At 29.8% G+C, this 19,860-nt stretch overlaps 1 protein-coding gene across 6 annotated transcripts in view; it reads left to right on the top strand.

The window, feature by feature from the left end:
- Positions 1–19,860, top strand: part of LOC111688226 (maternal effect protein staufen) — a 261,139-nt gene that overhangs the window by 10,418 nt on the left and 230,861 nt on the right. The window contains exon 2 of one of the 6 annotated variants that reach the window (XM_046955422.1): positions 16,460–16,497. The exons of the other annotated variants lie outside the window; for them this stretch is intronic. Within the exon in view, the coding sequence (XP_046811378.1) occupies positions 16,495–16,497 (3 nt within the window). The 5' untranslated portion in view covers positions 16,460–16,494. The remainder of the gene's footprint in view (positions 1–16,459; positions 16,498–19,860) is intronic. 6 annotated transcript variants of the gene reach the window in all.

Genomic DNA, 19,860 nt, shown 5'->3' with positions numbered 1-19,860 from the left:
ACGTATATATTTTTCTGATAAAATAAAAATCAGATTAAAATTTTCTTGGCAAAAAAAATTAAAACGCCTTTTTAAAAGAACATTAAATAGATTACATCCTGATTACATATTACTATCGAAACAAATTTAATTGATAAAAATTGTTGTAAAAGTACTTGTTCAGATTGAACAAGCGGAAATTTTTAGTAAACGTCTTAAAAAAATCATTCCAGGGCCTAGAGCTTATAAGGAAATTTATAATATTTTAGGAACCCAAAAGAAAACCGCATTTCCAAAAATTATAGTAAACGGAGTAGAGATTACAGATAATACTCAAAAATGATCGAATTTGCAAAGTCATATGTCGACAATTTATTCCGGTTCTAAGCCAAATAGGAATGTTTCTGATGTTGAAAATTCTATAAGTTTTCATTTGTCTCAATGCCAAAACCCTATGTTCAAATTTGATGACCAATTTCCATCATCTAATACACAGAATAGTTCTAAATTAACTAACACTGATCAAATATTAGAAATATCAAAATCTCTCAATAATAAAAAATCTTCTGGATTAGATGGTATTTCGAATTTTATTATAAAGAAACTTCCACCAATATCTTTTGATTATTTAACAATTATTTTTAATATTTGTTTAAACAATGGATACTTTCCTAACAATTGGAAAAAAGCTAAAATATGTCCAATACAGAAGAAACCTAATAATTATGAACTTAATAATAATATAGGTCATATCATTGCTATATAATTTAGAAAAGCTTTTTGAAAAAATAATTCGAGTTAAGATGGAAATAAATATGGAAAATTCTTATATTCCAAATTATCAATTTGGTTTTAAAAAATGTCACTCCACTAATCATGCTCTATTAAAATTCCAAAATGACGTTAAAAATTTAAGGGAAAGAAAATGTACTGTTGCTGTTTATCTTGATATAGAAAAAGCTTTTGATCATGCTTGAAACGATGGAATTATATTTAAAATTATTAAGCATGCATTAATAATACAATGCCTAAATTTTATATTTCCAAAATTCCAGGGGCCCATAGAGGTTGATTTTTTAGTTTGTTATTTTTTTTTACTCCTATAGCTTTAAGTTTAGTTTTAAGTACACCATTAATTAGATTTTCAAATTATGTTGTGCCGGGAGCAAGCACTACACTACATACAGACATATATTATTAATCATTTGCATAAACTGACAAGCTTGTTGCTGTAAACAATATTTTGTATTTTTTTAAACAAAACATTATAATTTTAAGTTTTCTTTATATCAGATCTGTTGTAATTTCTATATGTATGAATATTTAAAAGACTCAAATAAACTTACTTATTACTTATTATTACCCATTTTCAATACCAAAATTTACAACTTCGTTTTTTTCTAGTTTTATTAAAATTCCTAAAAAATTATTTGTCAATCTGTTGTGTGTGTAATAAATGGTGCAAAAAGGTAAATTATCTTTATATTTTCGCGAAAAAGTTTTGACGTATTGTGAGAGAGTCGGACTTTCACCAGTGTGTTGAACTTATCTGTGTGGAGAGGATATGTTATTATTGTAAAACAATGTCATAGTCCAATTTCATATTATTCTTTGGCTTAAACCTAAATGTTCATTCAAAATAGAAACTTGTTAAGTAATTTCAGAGCTATTCTACAAGTATGTTTTTAAATATATTTATTGGGAAATTAAAACTCCTTAAACCCCTGGGTAAAGAATTCCAAATCCTAGTAGTTCTAACATGAAAAGATTTTTCATAGATAGAACTGTTAAAACGAGGATATATTATTTGTGGATTTCTAACAGATCTCGTAAATTCAATAATTGTATAAAGTATCCCGAAAACCTACAATAATTTTATAAAATTGGAACATTACACTAATATCAATAAAACTCTTATATTTACACCCTAAGAAGTCAATCACATGAGCAGTTACATGAGATCTTATTCTAAGATTATAAACATATCGTATAATTCTCTTGAAGAGAAGATTATCTACACAATAAGCGACCACAAAATCCGGTAAAAACCTCAACACAATACAACATGTTAGGCATCAATAAAGCATACGCAATATCTTTCGTAACATACATATGTAGGCAAATAAAGATTCAAAGAATACAATATACGAAGTGTATAATTTAATCTGTTACATAGCCAATCAATATGATGTTCAAAACTAAGGTGACAATCAATATAAATTCCAAGACTTTAACATACTCTACAACTCAATACTAACATTGTCAATTGACTTAAAAATCATCGCCTTGGTCTTCTCACGATTAATACATAGTGCGCAACTTGACATCCAACTTGAAACAGAAGACAACACCGTATTAACTAAACACTCCAAGTCATCAGCAAACTGACATTCTCCTGCAAATAGTAATTGAATATCATCAGCAAAAATAAACAATTGACAAAAAAGTCCCTCAACAGTTAACATAAGATCATTCATATACAATAAAAATATTAAGAACATACAGAACGACATTGACCACACTGAACAAAATGATATTTACTTATTAGAAAGATAGGAATATAACAATTTACAGTTACAGTAGCTAAAGAAAATTTAATTGCATAGTTTTTGTATTAACAGTAAATGACTTACACGATCAAACGCTTTAGACAAATCAAGCGCAACAAAAACAGCCAAACCATTCCTATCCAAAATTCTGCGTATAGAATCTGTCAGACCTAATAAAAGTGAAGACGAAAGCCAGTTTGATATGGATTAATCCAATCGCTGCTATCTACAGTGTCTCTCATAAGTATTCGAATTTAGGTATAACATAAAAAGAAACCAAATTTAATAACATATTTTGTATGTAAAATTAATAACTTAATTTGTTAAATTCTCTAGACAGTCCTTAGCTTTGATATCACACTTTTTAAAACTTTAAAGATTCACATTTACTTAAATTAATTTATCTTTATTTAAAAATAGTCCATAAAATTACCTCACAAAAGTATACGAATTTTTTCTGTATTTGATATTTGACTATATTATACGAAACACAAAAATTAGAATCGAATGTTTTTTTTGCTAAAAATTGTTTTAAGGGGTAACTATCAACCGAAAGGAAAATAAATAACATTTTTCTAATGTTTGATTTTGTGTTTGTTGGGTTATTTCATCTATGGGGAATATACTAATACTACCATAAGTTTTTCTACTAATATATTCAGACGACTTAGGTTTTTGACAACAGACTTAGGTCGTTGACAGCTGAGGCAAGCATATTGTTATACAACAAATGTCGATTGAACTTCTACACATATTTGCTTAAGAAAGTTTTTAACCCTTTTCCTAAATGTGGCAACGTTTTCCCCAAATATTTACAAAAAATTAACTTCAAATATTTATTTTCCTATAAAAAAAAATAAAATTAAAACAACCTTCAATTACTTAAATCATAGAAATACCTACCTTCAATTATGAGATCTTTAATCAATGCCTTAAATAATATTGTAATTGATGAAATGACACGCATTATTAATAAAAAGCCACTTGTGGTCTTTTAAAATTTTTATCTGACTTGTGTCCAAGGAAAACTAATTTATCTCCGCCAAAGTCCAAATACGAACTAGGAAAAACACTATGTTTATTTAAACTTCTAAACAGATCTCATTATCAATCTTGAACTAAAATTTGTAAAAGCAGGCGTTCGTAGGGTTCTGTAAATGTCCCTATTCTATTTACATTATTCCTAAATTATTTGTTTGAATCGATAAGCTACAGTAATTCTAAACCATTTGCTTTTGCTAATTATCACTATATATCAAATTTAATGATCTGATGAGAGACAATTTGCTGATACATTACAAGCTACTATAAACTATGATTTGTCCAATTTGGATGATTGGATGACAACAAACTATTCAGCAACCCATATAAGACCAAAGCTCTAGTAGTTCTGCTTCTGCCTGTAAGGTGACCATACACGTTGGATTTGTGTGTATGATTTGTATGTGCTCGACATTATGTTTCTCGTTTATGGGACTCTGTGAGCACAAATAGAAAAAAAAAAAATCATTTACATAATTGCAACAGTTAGATGTGCCAATAGGTTTGTCAATAAAACTTTTTTTAAAATAAAATAAAAAAAATAATTGTCCAATTCACAATCGTTATTATTACATCAAAAGCTCAACAAAAAGAACAACAACAACGCTAAACGAAATAAAACACAAAATAAACAAGGCATCTAAACCAACAGACATCTAAACATACATAACGAAAAACACAGAAAAACAAAAATAACAACGCAATGACGCCAACAGCATCCAAACCAAGGGTGCCCAAGCCCTATGCGCTTGGCACTCTTTTGTTTTTGTAAATGCGCTTAGCTATAGACAGTGTGTTTTCTATACACTTATATGTTGTTGTTCTTAACAGTATACAAGCAAGAGTAAAACAACAACACTTTCGTATTCATTGCTGGTAAACATTGACGAGACGTAGATTTTGTTTTTGTTTATCGTAAAAAATTGTTTTAAACAGCACTTGGAAAAAAATTTGTGTTAGTTTTAAATTTTAAACTTACATTATTCGCATAAAAATTATTGTACAATAACTCACAATCTACTCTCATATAATTGAAAACGTTTTAAATACTTTTTTCTATTCATTAAAAAATATATTTGCAAAACAAAAGGGAAAATTATTTTATTTTAACAAAAAATGCAAATCATATTTTTTTGCTGTGTATTATAATACACAGCTGAATAAAACCAAATAATCTACACACACACAGTGTGTAGATGTATTTGGTTTTATTCAGCTGTGTTGTTGTTGCTTTTATAACAAATTTTTGATGAAATTTTTAGAGGTTGTCTCGGATTTTGCTCATATCTCCGTTATTTACCGACCGATTTTGCTGATTTTAAATAGCGATCTTCTCGAAAGCATGTCTAATAGAATTATTGAAGATTCGGATCTCGCCGATATCTGGGGTCCTCTAAAAACTGATTTCAACAGACAGACAGACGGATATGGCTTAATCGACTCCGCTATTTATAAGGATCCAGAATATATATACTTTATAGGGTCGGAAATTATATTATAGAAATTACAAACGGAATGACAAACTTATATATACCCTTCTCACGAAGGTGAAGGGTATAAATATGGATATTTGAAAATAAATAATACACAAATATTTTTATTTTCACGTTTTCAAATAAAAATAAAAAATCGTTTTGTTAATTTTATTTGAAATAACAAAATACAAATAACCATAATAGAACAATAATAAGGTAGAATCAATAGAAAAGTATCAATTTTCTCAATTTTACATACCTTGAATTGTCAAAGAAAGTAATTTAAAAAATATGAAAAAAACATCAAAAATATTATTGAACTTTTTTTGAGAAGAAAATAAAATTTAAAAATTTGATTAAAAAAGAAATTTCAAAAACAATAAAAATCAAGATCGGGATATAGAAGTGTAGAATGCTGTTTGCGAGTGCCGTTCAAGAATCATTTCATGATATTTTTAGGGATTTTTCGTTTGAAGATTTTAAATTGTTCTCTTTCTAGTTCTTTATTGTTTGACTTTACAAGGGCAGAGAATTGACAACTCTCCCTACTGATTCTATCTTTCTATGCTTGTATCATGCAAATATCTATTTTCATTTCTATTTTCAGAATACTCTTTGTCAACGAGCGTAAAGAAAATCCCTTTAGGAAACGAGAGAGTGGACACTTAAAAAACAAACTTAAGCTTTTTGTCTGTCTCTTCGTAATCTATGGGGTGACGATTGACTTTCTCGTAGGCCATAAAATACAAATGCCTTCAATTATAATGAAAATTTGTTTTATACTAAAGCTCAAAGAATATCAAGAAATTGGGACTTGTCTGTTGGTATCTAAAGGAGTTGTCATTCGGTACATAACTTTATGAATGTATTGGTAGAATTTTTATATAAGTATTGGAGCTCCAACCACGTTCACAACTCTTTCCAGACATACATCGTTGCATAAAATCGTACTATAAAAATTTAGGGAAAATAAAAACCATTTAACTTTTTACTTTCGCATATTTTTCAATTTATTTATTTATAAACATTTAATTGATATATTTTAGAACTTTAAATGACTTTAAAAAAATTAAATTATGTTTTCATTTTTAATTTCCCTCTTTTCACAGAACTCGTCTGTTGTTGTTGTAAAACAATGTCATAGTCCAACTTATTATTCTTTGCTAAAGCTACCCATACACAAAGTATAATAAGTACTTCGGCTCTTTGACAGCAGTATCTAACTAAGTGAAAATGTTAGTGTTTTTTCAACATACAGAGTTTTATAAAAAAAAAAATACAATTTTAAATTTGTTTGAATTTTCAATACCAAAAATTTAAAATCTGTTCGTAAATTAAAATTCAACAACAAAAAATTAAATTTTAATAATTAGAAAATTTGTTTTCCAGATTAAGAAAATTAAACGGTCCTCAAAGTGGTCAAAAAAGTAAGGTAAACTTTCACTTTACTGTACTCTAGGTAAACTTGTGCTTCAGAATGTAGGTATTTTACACATCTATTGGAGACACAATTGTTATTTTCCACTAAAGTCTAAAAAATGATCTGTATGAGTGCAAAGACAATGAACTGTTTAAGTTATTTGATTTTTATGTCAGTTGACTTTAATTAGTTGTTTAAGACAAAACTTGTGTTATGTGAATTTTAAAATAACAAAATGTTTTTTTAACAGTGTAGATGTAGTAACGAAAAATAACTACTTTTGCAGTTAAAAATGTTAAAAAACTAGGAGCAATTCATTTACTAGTACTACTGTTACCTTTAGATTTTGGTTGCAGTAGTTAAAGATGTAGCAAAAAAAAATAAAAATTTTAATAGCAGTAGCAGAGTCATTGGTATTTAAATATTTTAATGTAGCAGTTGAATACTTCAAATAGTAGCACTAATATTTTCTTCAAGTAAAGGAATAAATATTATATTTTTCAAAAATCAGAAATTTGGTAGCATTGCTACATTATTTAGGGAGCAGTTCTAGGTAGCAATGCTACTTAAATTTTTGGTAGCAATGCTACCCAAATTTTGGTAGCATAAAAAATAAATTTTTTATTAAAATGCGAAAAAGAAATTACGTCATTCAGAAAAAAGGCACAAGCTGAGGGATAATATTATAGGACTTCGATTTGTGGGCCTTCTAAAGACATATTTACATTTATCAATGGATTATGTATCTAATTTTGTATGAAAATTTGCTTCATACAATTTTTATAAGTTCTAATGAATAAGTCAATATGATTATTAATGTAATTTCTTATAAGGACATTTTACAAATCCTTCGACTGAAAATCTTATAAAAAGCCTTCGACGGAAGACCATCTACAGACCTTTTTAAGTAAGCATGTAAGCAACTAGTTGCTACCCCAATTGTAGTTTATGTTTTATTTAGAACTATTTCTATTGCTACTGATTTATTACTACTGCTATATTTGAGATTTACTTTTTTATAAGTAGCAATAGTTTTAAAAAGTATGATTATAAAACAAAACAGCAGTAGTAAAAGCAATAATATAATTCTTGGCAGCAAACCTAGTTTTTCTTACACTGTTTTTTAATTTAATTAAAAAATATTCAAATATAAATAAGTTATAGTTATATTTATTGAGAAGAAGATATTAAAAAAAATAACTTTTAATACTTAGTTGAACCTCCCTTAGCCTTTTTACACATTTTAGCCTATTTGGCATAGATTCTGCTAATTTTCTGGTATATTCGGGTGGAATTTTGACCCATTCATCTAATAATGCTTCCTTTAGTGTTTCTTTGCTTGAAATCTTTCTTTTTCGGATCTGGGATTAAGATCCGGGGATTGTGGAGTGTGATCCATCATCTTTGTTTTGTTGCACCCACTCCTTCGCCAAACGGGAGGTATGCTTGAGACCATTGTCTTGTTGAAAGATCCAAGATTTGGAAACACATGGTGCAAGATTTTTTTCCAAAATTTTACGTAGCATTGAGCATTCATTCTCGTGTCAATGGAGTCAAGCCCTCTAACTCCAGATACTGAAAAACACCCCCAAACCATTACTGAACCTCCTCCGTGCTTAACTGTACACTGGATATTTTGCTCGGCCAGCTCCTCATTCTTTTTTCTCCAATTTTTTTTCATTTTTTTACCTCCGAAGAACTCGAACTTACTCTCATCCGTGAACAGGACATTTTCCCAAAAGTTAAGGTCCTTATTTTTATATTTTATGGCGTAATTTATACGTTTTGCTTTATTTACCTTGGAAAACATACAGATTTTCCCAACTCTTCACTAATCTCTTGGGCAATCTGTACTGTGCTAGAAGCAGGATTATTTTTCACTGAGGCAACAATCTTCCTTTCTACCCTTTCCTTTAATATTCTCGGCCGACCTGTTCGATCAAAATTTTTTATTCTTTTAAAATTTTTATATTTATCGATAATTTTCTTCACTGAAGTGTGGTGCCTTCCAACAATAGACGCAATTTCACGATAAGATTTTCCTTTTTCTCTTAGTTCTATAATAATTTTCCTAATTTCCATTGAAATTTCAGTTCTCATCTTTATAAAACCTTCTTGTCTGATTATTACAGAGCAAATGATTAGTTATAATAAATTTAAAGAATGCTTAAATTGCATTTTCTTACAAAAAATTGAAAAAAAAACTAGCAGTAAATCTAACGGTTTTAGCAAAAAATGTAATGAGAGGACAAGTGTATACTCACTTTTGCTGCAAAATTAAAGGACACAGGTTTAAATGAACATATTTTTGAATGTAATTGAGATATTGGCTTGAAATTTTTTGTAAAGGGTCGAGAATTTTCATTTCTAACTAAAAAAAGATATTAAGGGATATATATGGACTAATGTCGCCCAAAGTTGAAGTTTTGATAAAAAATATGTCATATTCGGAAGGACGCAGTGGCAACATTTTCAAAAAATAGGAGAAGTTTTTTTACGCTAAAGCGTTCTGCGTACCCTACTTTGAGCCGCCACAGCTCCGTCCCTGGGGCATCTGCGGGGTTCATCTTCAAAACTTAAACACGAATACTCCTTGGCTACGCTCACGCCAAATTTTATCCCGATCGGATCAGCCGTTTAGAAATGCCAGATTTATTTCCAAAAAATTTCCATTCTGCCCCACTGTGCAGACTAGAACACTAACCACTAACCTAAGAATTGGTTCATAATTGACCCTACCCCCCCATATAAGGTCCCCTTCATAAAATTACTTCAACACTCATTACTGGTTTCAAAATACGAGTACAGCGATGAAATTTCCCAGAAATAAGTTTTATACGAGGCAATATCTCTCTACCAAATTTTATGTAGATCGGTCCATAGTTGGCCCTACCCCCCATAAAAAATCCTCCAAAAAATTTCTTTCATGAACATTACTGGCTTACAAATAGGATTATAGCAGTGAAATTTCACAGAAGTAAGATTTATACGAGTCAAAATTTACAAAATTTTATGTAGATCGGTCCATAATTGACCCTACCCCCCATATAAGGACCCTTCAGAAAAGGACTTTAACGTTAATTATGTGCGTAAAAATACGAATATAGCGAAGAAATTTGACATAAGTAAGTATCTTAGGAACCAAAACTTTTCCACCAAATTTTATGTGGATCGGTCTATAATTGACCCTACCCCTCATATAAGGTCCCCTTCAAAAAATTGCTTTAATGCTCATTACTGGTTTAAAAATATGAGTACAGTGATGAAATTTCCCAAAAATAAGTTTTATATGAGGAAATATCTTTCTACCAAGTTTTATGTGGATCGGTCCATAGTTGACCGATAGGAACCGAAATCTCTACCAGTTTTTATAAGGTCAGTCCATAATAACAACATCTCATATAAATTCACCCCAGAAATTGACGCGAAAATACGAATTCCGCAATGCAGTTCGACATAAAATAATTTTAATGGACCCCTTTCAAATGTTACCCTGATGTTCTTATTAATATCGATATATAATAATAAAATATTGAAAATATCAAAGTTCATTTATATGGCAGTGATTTGATGGTGGGTATAAGAGATTCGGCATAGCCGAATATAACACTCTAACTTGTTTATCTTCAAAACGTCATTTACACCGTCTACCTGTTCACTGAAAATTTTCCAGGAGTCTCGTTTGGCTTTACGAGGGCAGCTGTCCTCGAAATATTCAACCAATGCACGTGTGAGCATTTCTACTTTGGCATCTATGTCCTCTTTATTTCGACATTGAAAAGTCTTCTGACATAAACGGTTCCTTAGTAAAGAACCGAACATTGTACAATTAGTATTAAACTTATTCCGAAACTTTATCGGCTTTGGTGGAGGCCGTTGTATTTTGAATCTTATGCACCGATAGTTAGAAAATGAGTGCTCGTCCGAAACTCTCAAATTCTGAATTTTGTTCATAAGCTATTCTGAACATATAGGTATATCTAATACTTCTTCTCTGATCCTATTGACGAAGGTAGCTTTATTACCTAACTTCGATGTGATCAAGTCTTTAGTATTAAGGAAATTTATGAGGGCTTGTCCTCTGCGATTTGTGTTTGTACTACCAATGGTAGGAGTTGGCATCACAACCTATTACAATTGTCTTATTTTTCCTTTGTGCCTCTTCGACCAGTTTCATCAGCTTCAACGTTGGTAGTAGTGTCGGAGTTGCAAGGTATATGTTGCCACGACCTTGCTTTAGCACCGTTGCATCCGATGTGGATAATCATGTTGAAAGGAGAAAACATAAGTTGTTGTGACATAAGATACATGTTCTCGGCCGAGACCTATTTTTTAATAAACTATACGTCAATAAACTATAACTTACAGCCTTATATTAATATATCGTCACCGGAAATCCAAAAGGGCGTAACAACACTTGAAAAATTTAAAAGACAGACAAAAAAGTAAATAAAACTATTGTTTTTTTACAAAATTTATATCCGAACATTATAAAACACGTTTGAATATGACTGTATATTCAGACATTGTCTATTATGTTGCCTTTTAGGACTTTCTGACTTGCAGAAATTACTAAATTGTTGTTATGACCTTTTGAATTTTATGTCAATAAAATTGGAGTTTTTGACAAAAAATTTGCGACAACATGTATTTTGATGTTGTAGACAAATTCCTATCCAAAGACGATTTCAAATTTTTGTACTTCAGGTGACGATATGTAAGTTTAATAGCATGTAAATGAATAATGAACTAAATGGGAAGCCAACAACCCAGAAGACATGATTTGTTTTTGACCAGTTTCAACTTTTATCTATTTTCATAAAACATATGGGAAATTCTTTTTTAATTTAGGTTTTTGGGTTGAAAAAATTATGAAATTTGTTTAATAGCACATCTTCTGGCTATTACTCTGGGTTACCACGATTAATAGCCTCCTAAGCTTTTTACCAAATTCCTGTATATATTCCCAAGACTGCCGTTATAACTCCATTTGGATTATACGAATTTCTCAAAACGCCGTTTGCTGCCCAAAGCTTTCAAAGGCTGATGGATGAAGTTAGTGGTTTTCCTTTTGTCTATGTCTATATAGACCAGCCAAGCGCTGAAAGAGAAACTGTTAATGTAGTGGTAAGAAAATACTAAAAAACACTTAGAAAAAATATTTTCTAGTTACATTTGCTATGATCAAATTTTATAAAAAGTAAAATTGTAAAATTTACAGATAAAGCATATTCAAAGAAGAAAAAAATGATTATTTCTATACAAAGATGTAATGCTTTTAATATAAAATGTTAAAAAAAGTATTAAAAATATTGTTTTTATGTATTGTGAATATTATGTATTCCTGAAAAGTTTTTGGAGTGTACGAGTTTTTTGCAAGTTATTCTCTTGTTTGAAAATATTGTTGTTGTTTTTAAAAATTTTTGCAATTTTTACGCTCTTGCTATGAGTGCTCTTGCTAATTCTACATTACTTTTTCATCCTATAAGTGATGCCGAATTAGCTGTAAAAGTTAATCTGATTTTTCTATTGCTGTATTGGAACAAAAAGTTGGTAATGATTGGAAACCATTATCATTCTTCACAAAGAAATTAACGGATACTGAAAAACGATACAGTACTTACGACAGAGAATTGCTAGCAATTTATGCTGAATTTAAATATTTCCGTGACGATGTAGAAGGTCGAGAGTTTTCAGTATTCACCGACCACAAACCACTATTTTTGCATTTTCTCAGAAACCTGAGGAAGCAAGTCCATGCCAGCTTACACAATTGAACTTTATTGCTCAATTTACAACAAATTTTAAGCATATAAAAGGATCTGAGATTGTTGTAGCTGATACCTTTTCAAGAATCGAATCAATATCTCTTCTGGATTATAATGAGCTAGCAAGGTTGCAGAATGAAGATGCAGAGCTTCAAAATCACTTGAATTCTAACACATCTTTAAACTTGCAACTGGTTTCCATTCCTGGTACTAAAATAAATATATTTTGAGATGTTTCCAAGAACAATATCAATTTCCCTTGGACATATAATCCAAAAGACTTAAGAAAACAATTTTTAACGCATTACATAATTTTTCACATCCTGGTGCTTAAACCTTAACAAAGCTCGTTACAGAACGATATGTTTGGCCATTTATGAAGCGCGATTGCAAACTGGGCGAAAATTTGTCAAGCTTGTCAAAAAGCCAAAATTTCTCACCATACCAAAAGCCCTATAGGAGATTTACCTTTGGCTTCTCGAAGTTTTGCTGAAATTCATATAGATTTGGTTGGTCCCTTACCTCCATCAAATGGTCAACGATATTTATTAACTTGTGTAGATAGATTTTCAAGTTGGATGGAAGCTTTCTCAATTCCAAACTGTTCATCAGATACAATTTGTGAAACTTTTATGAATGGATGGGTAGCAAGATTTGGATCACCTGATACAATTCACACTGATAGAGGACGTCAATTTACATCAAATAATTTCCGTTGCTTAACAAATTTTCAAAATCAAATTTTCAACATCATACCATCCCCAATCGAACGGTTTAGTTGAGCGATTCTATAGAACATTAAAAGCTTCAATTTCTTGTCATGAAGACCCACAATGGACAAAAGTTTTACCATTAGTATTGTTGTGAATATAAAAGATTTAATAAATTCTTCATCTTCCTGGACAATTCTTTAACAATAATACCGCCATAATGAACAGCAATGATTTTGTAGCACAAATGAGAACAATAATCTCAAAAATAAAACCAATATCCTGTTTTAGTATTAACAAACCTTCAGTCTTCGTCAACAAAGATTTCATGGTCCTTATAAAGTTATTGCAAAGTTAAAAAAATACTTCACCTTTCAAATTGGAAACAAAATCGATAACGTATCAATTTAAAGCCTGCTTTCTTAGAAATTCAATCTTCCGAAATTAAAGAAGACAAGAATGAGAAAGATTCTAAAGATTTAAACGCTGATCCCAGATAGAATGTCTTGATCAAGCGGAACATTAGAGCAAATATCAGTAGGAATCCGTTGTTACTAGGGATGCCAATCGGGACTAATTTTTAAAAGTCCCGGGATTCGGAATTTTTAAATGAATCCCGGAATCCCGATATCGGGATCCCGGAATTTTCGGGATTTATAAATCCCGAAAAATATAAATAAATTTTCAACAAATCTTAATAATTTACTGACAAAAATAACATTTCATATTACAATATGAATACATTAAGTATGCGTATACTAATACATAAAGCTTTCCCATTAGTATTTTGTGAAATTTTTGGAAAACAAATTAATTCAAAGTACTAACAATAAAAAAATAGTTATTTAAATACAGTGCTTTCTAAATACACGACTCATTTGACCAAACGTTTTGAGCTGAATATCGGATATATAGTTTTTAATGGCCACAAGGGAAACACTACAAAACTGGTCTATATCAAGTATAGCCATAGTAGTTCCAGCTTTTGCCAAGTTATTAGCAATATTATTTCCAGTTATATATCGCGTCCTCTTACCCAAATAAGAGAATTATCATCTCGCCATCTTATTAACAGGTTGACTGCCAGTATATATTCTGATATACCCATATCCGATAGTATCAATGCCTATTTATTGTCCTTTTTATATCCTACACCACTTTAGAGGGAGTGGGAGGATTTATTGGGTTTGTCCCGAGTAGCTCATAATTATATCGACAAAAACTGGCACAACTAAATTTTATACTAGCCTTAAAGACCCTATTAAATTTCAGGCTTCTTTTGACCCAAGCCTCCTTATAAATCCCCCCTTCAAAAAATGACTTTAATATCCACAATCCGCGTAAAATGACTAGTGCCGTATTGAAATTCAGCGTAAATACATTTTATGTGACCATAAATTTATCCTCCAAATTTTATGAGGATCGCCTCAAATAGGAGGCTTTGGGGGAAGCTCCTATATAAAGCGCATTTCGAAGGCGAGGTACAAATCAAGTCAAATGCGCTATTATGAAAACTAAATCATAATTTCTTACTTGTTATTTTTAGATATCCGATAGTGTCTATGCCTCTTTATTGCCCTTTTTATATTTGATATTTCAGCTTGTAAGTTAGTAGAGTCATCTTAAATTAATTACTCAATGAATAATGTAATTCGATTTAAAAATAGTCCAAAATGTTTTAAATTTTATGATCCTGATTATTTTTTAATCAAAAACTATTAAAATTCTCTTATTAAATATTTTAAAATGTATAAATTTAGAGGAAAAACACTTCGGGATTTTAAAATCCCGAAAATCCCCGGGATTTCATTTTTAAAATTCGCGGTTTTCGGTACTTTCAAATCCCGAAAGTTCCGGGATTTTCGGGAATCGGGTATTCCCGTTTGGCATTCCTAGTTGTTACACAGATGGCTCAACATTGGGGACAAAGTGGGCCTGGGATTATATATTGAAGACCCAGAAACAGAAATATACCACCGTAGTTAACCTGACAAACGCAAAACCATTCGACGCAACATAAGCTAAACTTAAAATATGGGTGAGAGAAAATATGGGAATAATGAAACAGTCGGTAGAACCTCGAAGATCCTATGGGGTGACACTATTGAGAGCAAGACGAAAAATCTCCTCAAAATGGTGGTACGTATTCTAAGTGGACACACAGGATTACGAGTACATCTATGTGAAATTGGACGTGCGGATTCAGACGAATGTAGAGCATGTGGAGAGGACATTGAAACTCTGGAGCACTTTCTTTGCCAATGCAAGGCATTCGTCGAAGTTAGATCCAAGTATCTTAAAATTGATGTTATTCCGGAAGTAACATTCCCGACTAACACTGATTGGAAGATTCTTAGGAATTACGTTCAGAAAACTTAGTTTCTGAACACTGAAAAATAATTCATTCAGTAAAAATTTTTTTCATTATAAGGAGCGCACAACAGGCCCGATAGTGGCCTAGGTGTATTTCTTCGGATTTGATGTAGTTCACATCCTCCTATGTGAGGCACTTGTTTATTAAAAAAAAAACTTTTGTTATATTTTAAAACTTTATATGGAAATTTTTTGGTTTTAATCAATTTGGCTTTGAAAATATTTTCGTTTCTTTTTATTCATTATGAAAATTTGAATAGATTTTTTTAAAAATTTGAATTGGATTGTACAAAACGACAAGATAAGAAAGAAAATTATTTTTTTTTTAATTCGGTGATTGTTGTGGAATCTTAATTTTATTCTGCTTTGGAGAAATCTGTTCCAATTTTGTGATTTGTGGACAATCTTCTTTCGCTTTCACTTGAAACAAATTTTGGGTATCTTTGTTGCATTGTGGATTCTTTGTTTCAACAGGGACTAGGATCCGGAGGACTCGCAAGCAGTGTTGTGGATGAATTCTATTTTCGTGAACCTATGTCTATTATATTGTATTGTTGGATAGAAACATTATATTCTATTGGTCATCGGTTATATCCGTCTTAGCAAAATTGTCATCTTAATCAGTTCCTATAACACTAGTATTGAAGAACTACATTTTGTCTACATAAACGCTGAACATTTACCTGAAATCTAAGTGCATAAATTTGAAATTTCACTTATTATTAAAACCAACACCTAACAAGTCCTCAAATAACCATATTCTTGACAAGTCCTCAAATAACCATATTCTTCCAAATCCTAACAAGAATTTTGGATATTTTTCACCTGAAGTTAATTATTAAATTCATAATTCTACATCTCCTAAATTACTTACATATATAGATAATAATTTAATTAATTTTTTTTGTTGTTTAATTTTGACATATCTTCATCTTAAATTCAAATAGTTTTTTTTTATATTTTTTTTTTTGTTTTGTAAATTTTGTTTTTTTTTTGCATTTGTTTGTTCTAACATTGTTTTGTTTAATTATATAAAGTCAATTTCATTATATGTCATTAACATTACACTTTTCATAACATAACATAACAACATATTATTGAGTGAATATTTTAAACAATCTTTATTTTGCCAACATCTCAAAAGACAACAGGCCTGAAGTCTTCGCGGGATAACAAATAATGGTGAGTCAAAAGTATTTTATTTCAAAATTTTAAAATTTCGCTCTATAAAATATGAAAACAAATTTCGAATATTAATTTAAATAATATTAAAATTGCATAATATTTTCTTTTAAATGTATTACTAGAAATAAATGTTATTAGCATACTTGACAAATACCTGTGTTGGTAATCTTAACATGAACCTATTTTATTTTGGTTTTATGAACATTCTGTTAATAACATGATTCTAGTTATATAACGTATTTTTTTTATAATTTTGTTTTCATATGGTAGTTTTTTTTTTAATTTTATTAATACACATACATAACACGATAATTTTTTTTTAGGTAAATTCATTTTCGTTAACATTCTGTTAACAACAACATTTTCCATTACTTATAGTTCTTCAAATTAAAATTTCAAATAGTCTGTGTTAACATCGTTTTGGTTTGTTACACATTTTAACACTTGAATGTTATCAACAGGAAGTATTCTTTTATGTTGAATATTTGTTTTCCTGTTAATAACATAAATTTTTCTTTTATATTAACAATATATACATTGCTGTTAATAACATAAATTTTACTTTTCTAAAAAGAAAATCCTATTGAAATAATATCTGTAGCATACCTTTTGGCTGGTTATATAAGGAAAATTTAAATACGATATTTGAAACAATGTTATTTTAAACGGTCAAATTTAATATGTATAATTTACTCTTAATAATATTTCATTGAAATTTAAATACGATATTAATAATTTTGTTGACATTTATATTTGAACTTTGTAAATATTGTAATTTTGAATTATTTAAAGTTTAAACTAAATTTTGATAGGATGTTGTATATTTCGACTAACTACGAGTATATAATAAATGATTTGTTATTTGTTTGCAATATGAATTGCTAAATTAGTTTTTTTTCATTTCTCGAAAGGTTAAGGGTATGTGCAAGTAGATCAGTTCTGGGCTATCTAAAATATTGACCATACGATAGCATGGTTTGGGTGGGTATTGATCTTAGAAGAGGAAAATTACTCCTATTCCTCTTCAACCTAGCTTCTCTCCTATACTTTCTTTTGTTCTTTCTGTTTGTATTTACTTTAATTATATTTTTTTTCTTATCTTCAGTATAACTCCTCTTTGTTTTGTATTATGATCGATTTGGTATTATGCTACCTATTTTTAAACTTTGTGTTACGAACTGCAAACGTACTTGATAGGGGCAAGAACCACCCCATTTTCCATGAGCACGGCCGGTATTTAGGTAGCAGCCCCTTGAAAAGAACGACCCTGGCGGTTAGGTTCGTTACACCTATCAACCTAACCTAAATTCGCTTTTTAATAGTTTTTTCATCCTCTATAAAAAATATTTTGTAGAGGACGAAATAGTCTACACATAATTTTTAAAGACTATTTAAAATGATGTATTCATATATTAATTTACAATCATTAACTTAAAAATTATGCATTTATATGTGATAAATTAAAAATTATGAAGTTTTAAGTTTATTCGAACGGCTTATAAATTTTCGTATTAACATTGTCAGCAACCGGTTGTATAATGTCTTAAATTTAAGTTAGTGACTTAAGTATGCTTCATCGATTTTTGTTGTAAAAGAAACCTCGCGTATTCAGTGTACTAAAGGCTTTAATTAAATTTTTTGATGCAAACCAATTCGTTCTATATAAAGATTTATTACTTATAAACTTCAGAATTAAAAAAGAAAAATTTAAAATTTGTTTGTATTCGCTCTTTGCATGCTAATATTTCGATCACATAATATTTTTGGTGTATTGACCAGTGTGCTTCGCGAAAAAGGCATTTTTTTGAAATTTTCACGTTTGTTTTTCCAATATTTACGCTTCTCCTGCAGTGGTACCTTCTAGAGCACTTTTTGGAGATATACATCAAACGACGCGTAATTACAATCAATGTCTATTTTTTCCTATTTATACATTTTGCATAACCGAAGAGCCGCAAATATTCTATCCAAAAAACTTTGTAAATTTTGTAAAATTGTATAAATTTGGTTTCAAAACATTGCGACCACGTAATTCTTTCCTATAAATGGCACAACATTTAAATATGGACTGTAGTCATTCAACAAGTGTATTCAGCTTACATTAGCAAAATTGACATTCGAAGTTTTAAGCCACCCTCATAATATCAAAAAGTTGTAAAAAAACTACTTGGTTTCAATCACTTTTTCGAAGAATTTTAATTTTGAGTGTTTATTTCCAATGGAAAACTAGATTTTCCAAAACTTGTACGTCCGATAATTTTCGACGGGCGTACAAATCGGATACAATTTCGTCTTTGCAGTTTTTAGTCGGCACAGGGGCGGAATTATCTGTAATTGTAAATTATATTTAATTAAATTACTCGCTAAAAATAATATGGAGATCAACACATATGACAAAAACTCCTTTCATTGGACATCGGATTTCGACGTCAGTATAACTGGCTTTTTACAGCGTCGCATTCCATAATCGCGTCCGATTTTTGCAGAATTTTGAAATGTATTTCTATGTTGAATATTTTATTTTAGAATGAAAAATTTTTAACCAAAAAATAATAAGAAGTTGGACTATGACATTGTTTTACAACAATAACATTTCCTTCCCTTCACAGACGAGTTCTGTGTAAATTCAACACACTTGTGAGAACTCAATTCTCTCACAATACTTCAAAACTTTTTCGCGAAAATACCGGGATAATAAGACTTGAACAACGTTTTTTCACAAACACATAACTATTTTTTCATTGTTTACACAATTTTATGGCATTTAACAATCCGAAATATTTTTATTTTTCACAAACTAAAAAAATATTTTTTTAATTTTTTTGACAATTAATTTATGTGTGTTGAAATTAAAATTGACAAAACAAAGTTGTATATGTATATTAGAGTGCTCCAAGCTTGTAAGGTAAATTGTGCAAAATATTACATAAAAATGCGTTTTTCTCGAAATCCGCTGAATTCAAATTGCAGGTACAGGCAAAGTATAAGAGGTATTGACCTAATTTTTTTCCCTAATCTGTTGTCCATAAATCCCTATGAGTTCTCCCAAAAATATTGAAATTTGTTTAACAAGGTATCAAAAAAACTAAAATTTGAATTTTGAGACGACCGTTAAAAATATCAAAATTTTTCGACCAAAGCTGAGAACAAGTTTACGTTATTCTATAAGGACAAAAACTCATATTCAAGTAACTACAGATGTATTTTAAGTAATACAATTGTTTTATTACAATATTTTCAAAATTTTGTGTATTTTTTTATCACATTTCGAATTCAAGTGCTCTGAGACACGATAATGGCCTGGGGAATTTTTAACAACTTTTACATTTTTTAACCAATTTTTGTGTTTTTTATCTTTTT

Source organism: Lucilia cuprina, chromosome 6, assembly GCF_022045245.1.
Source record: "Lucilia cuprina isolate Lc7/37 chromosome 6, ASM2204524v1, whole genome shotgun sequence".
NCBI lineage: Eukaryota > Metazoa > Arthropoda > Insecta > Diptera > Calliphoridae > Lucilia > Lucilia cuprina.
Note: the sequence above shows the minus strand (reverse complement) of the source record. Positions and strands in the feature narration are given on the sequence as shown.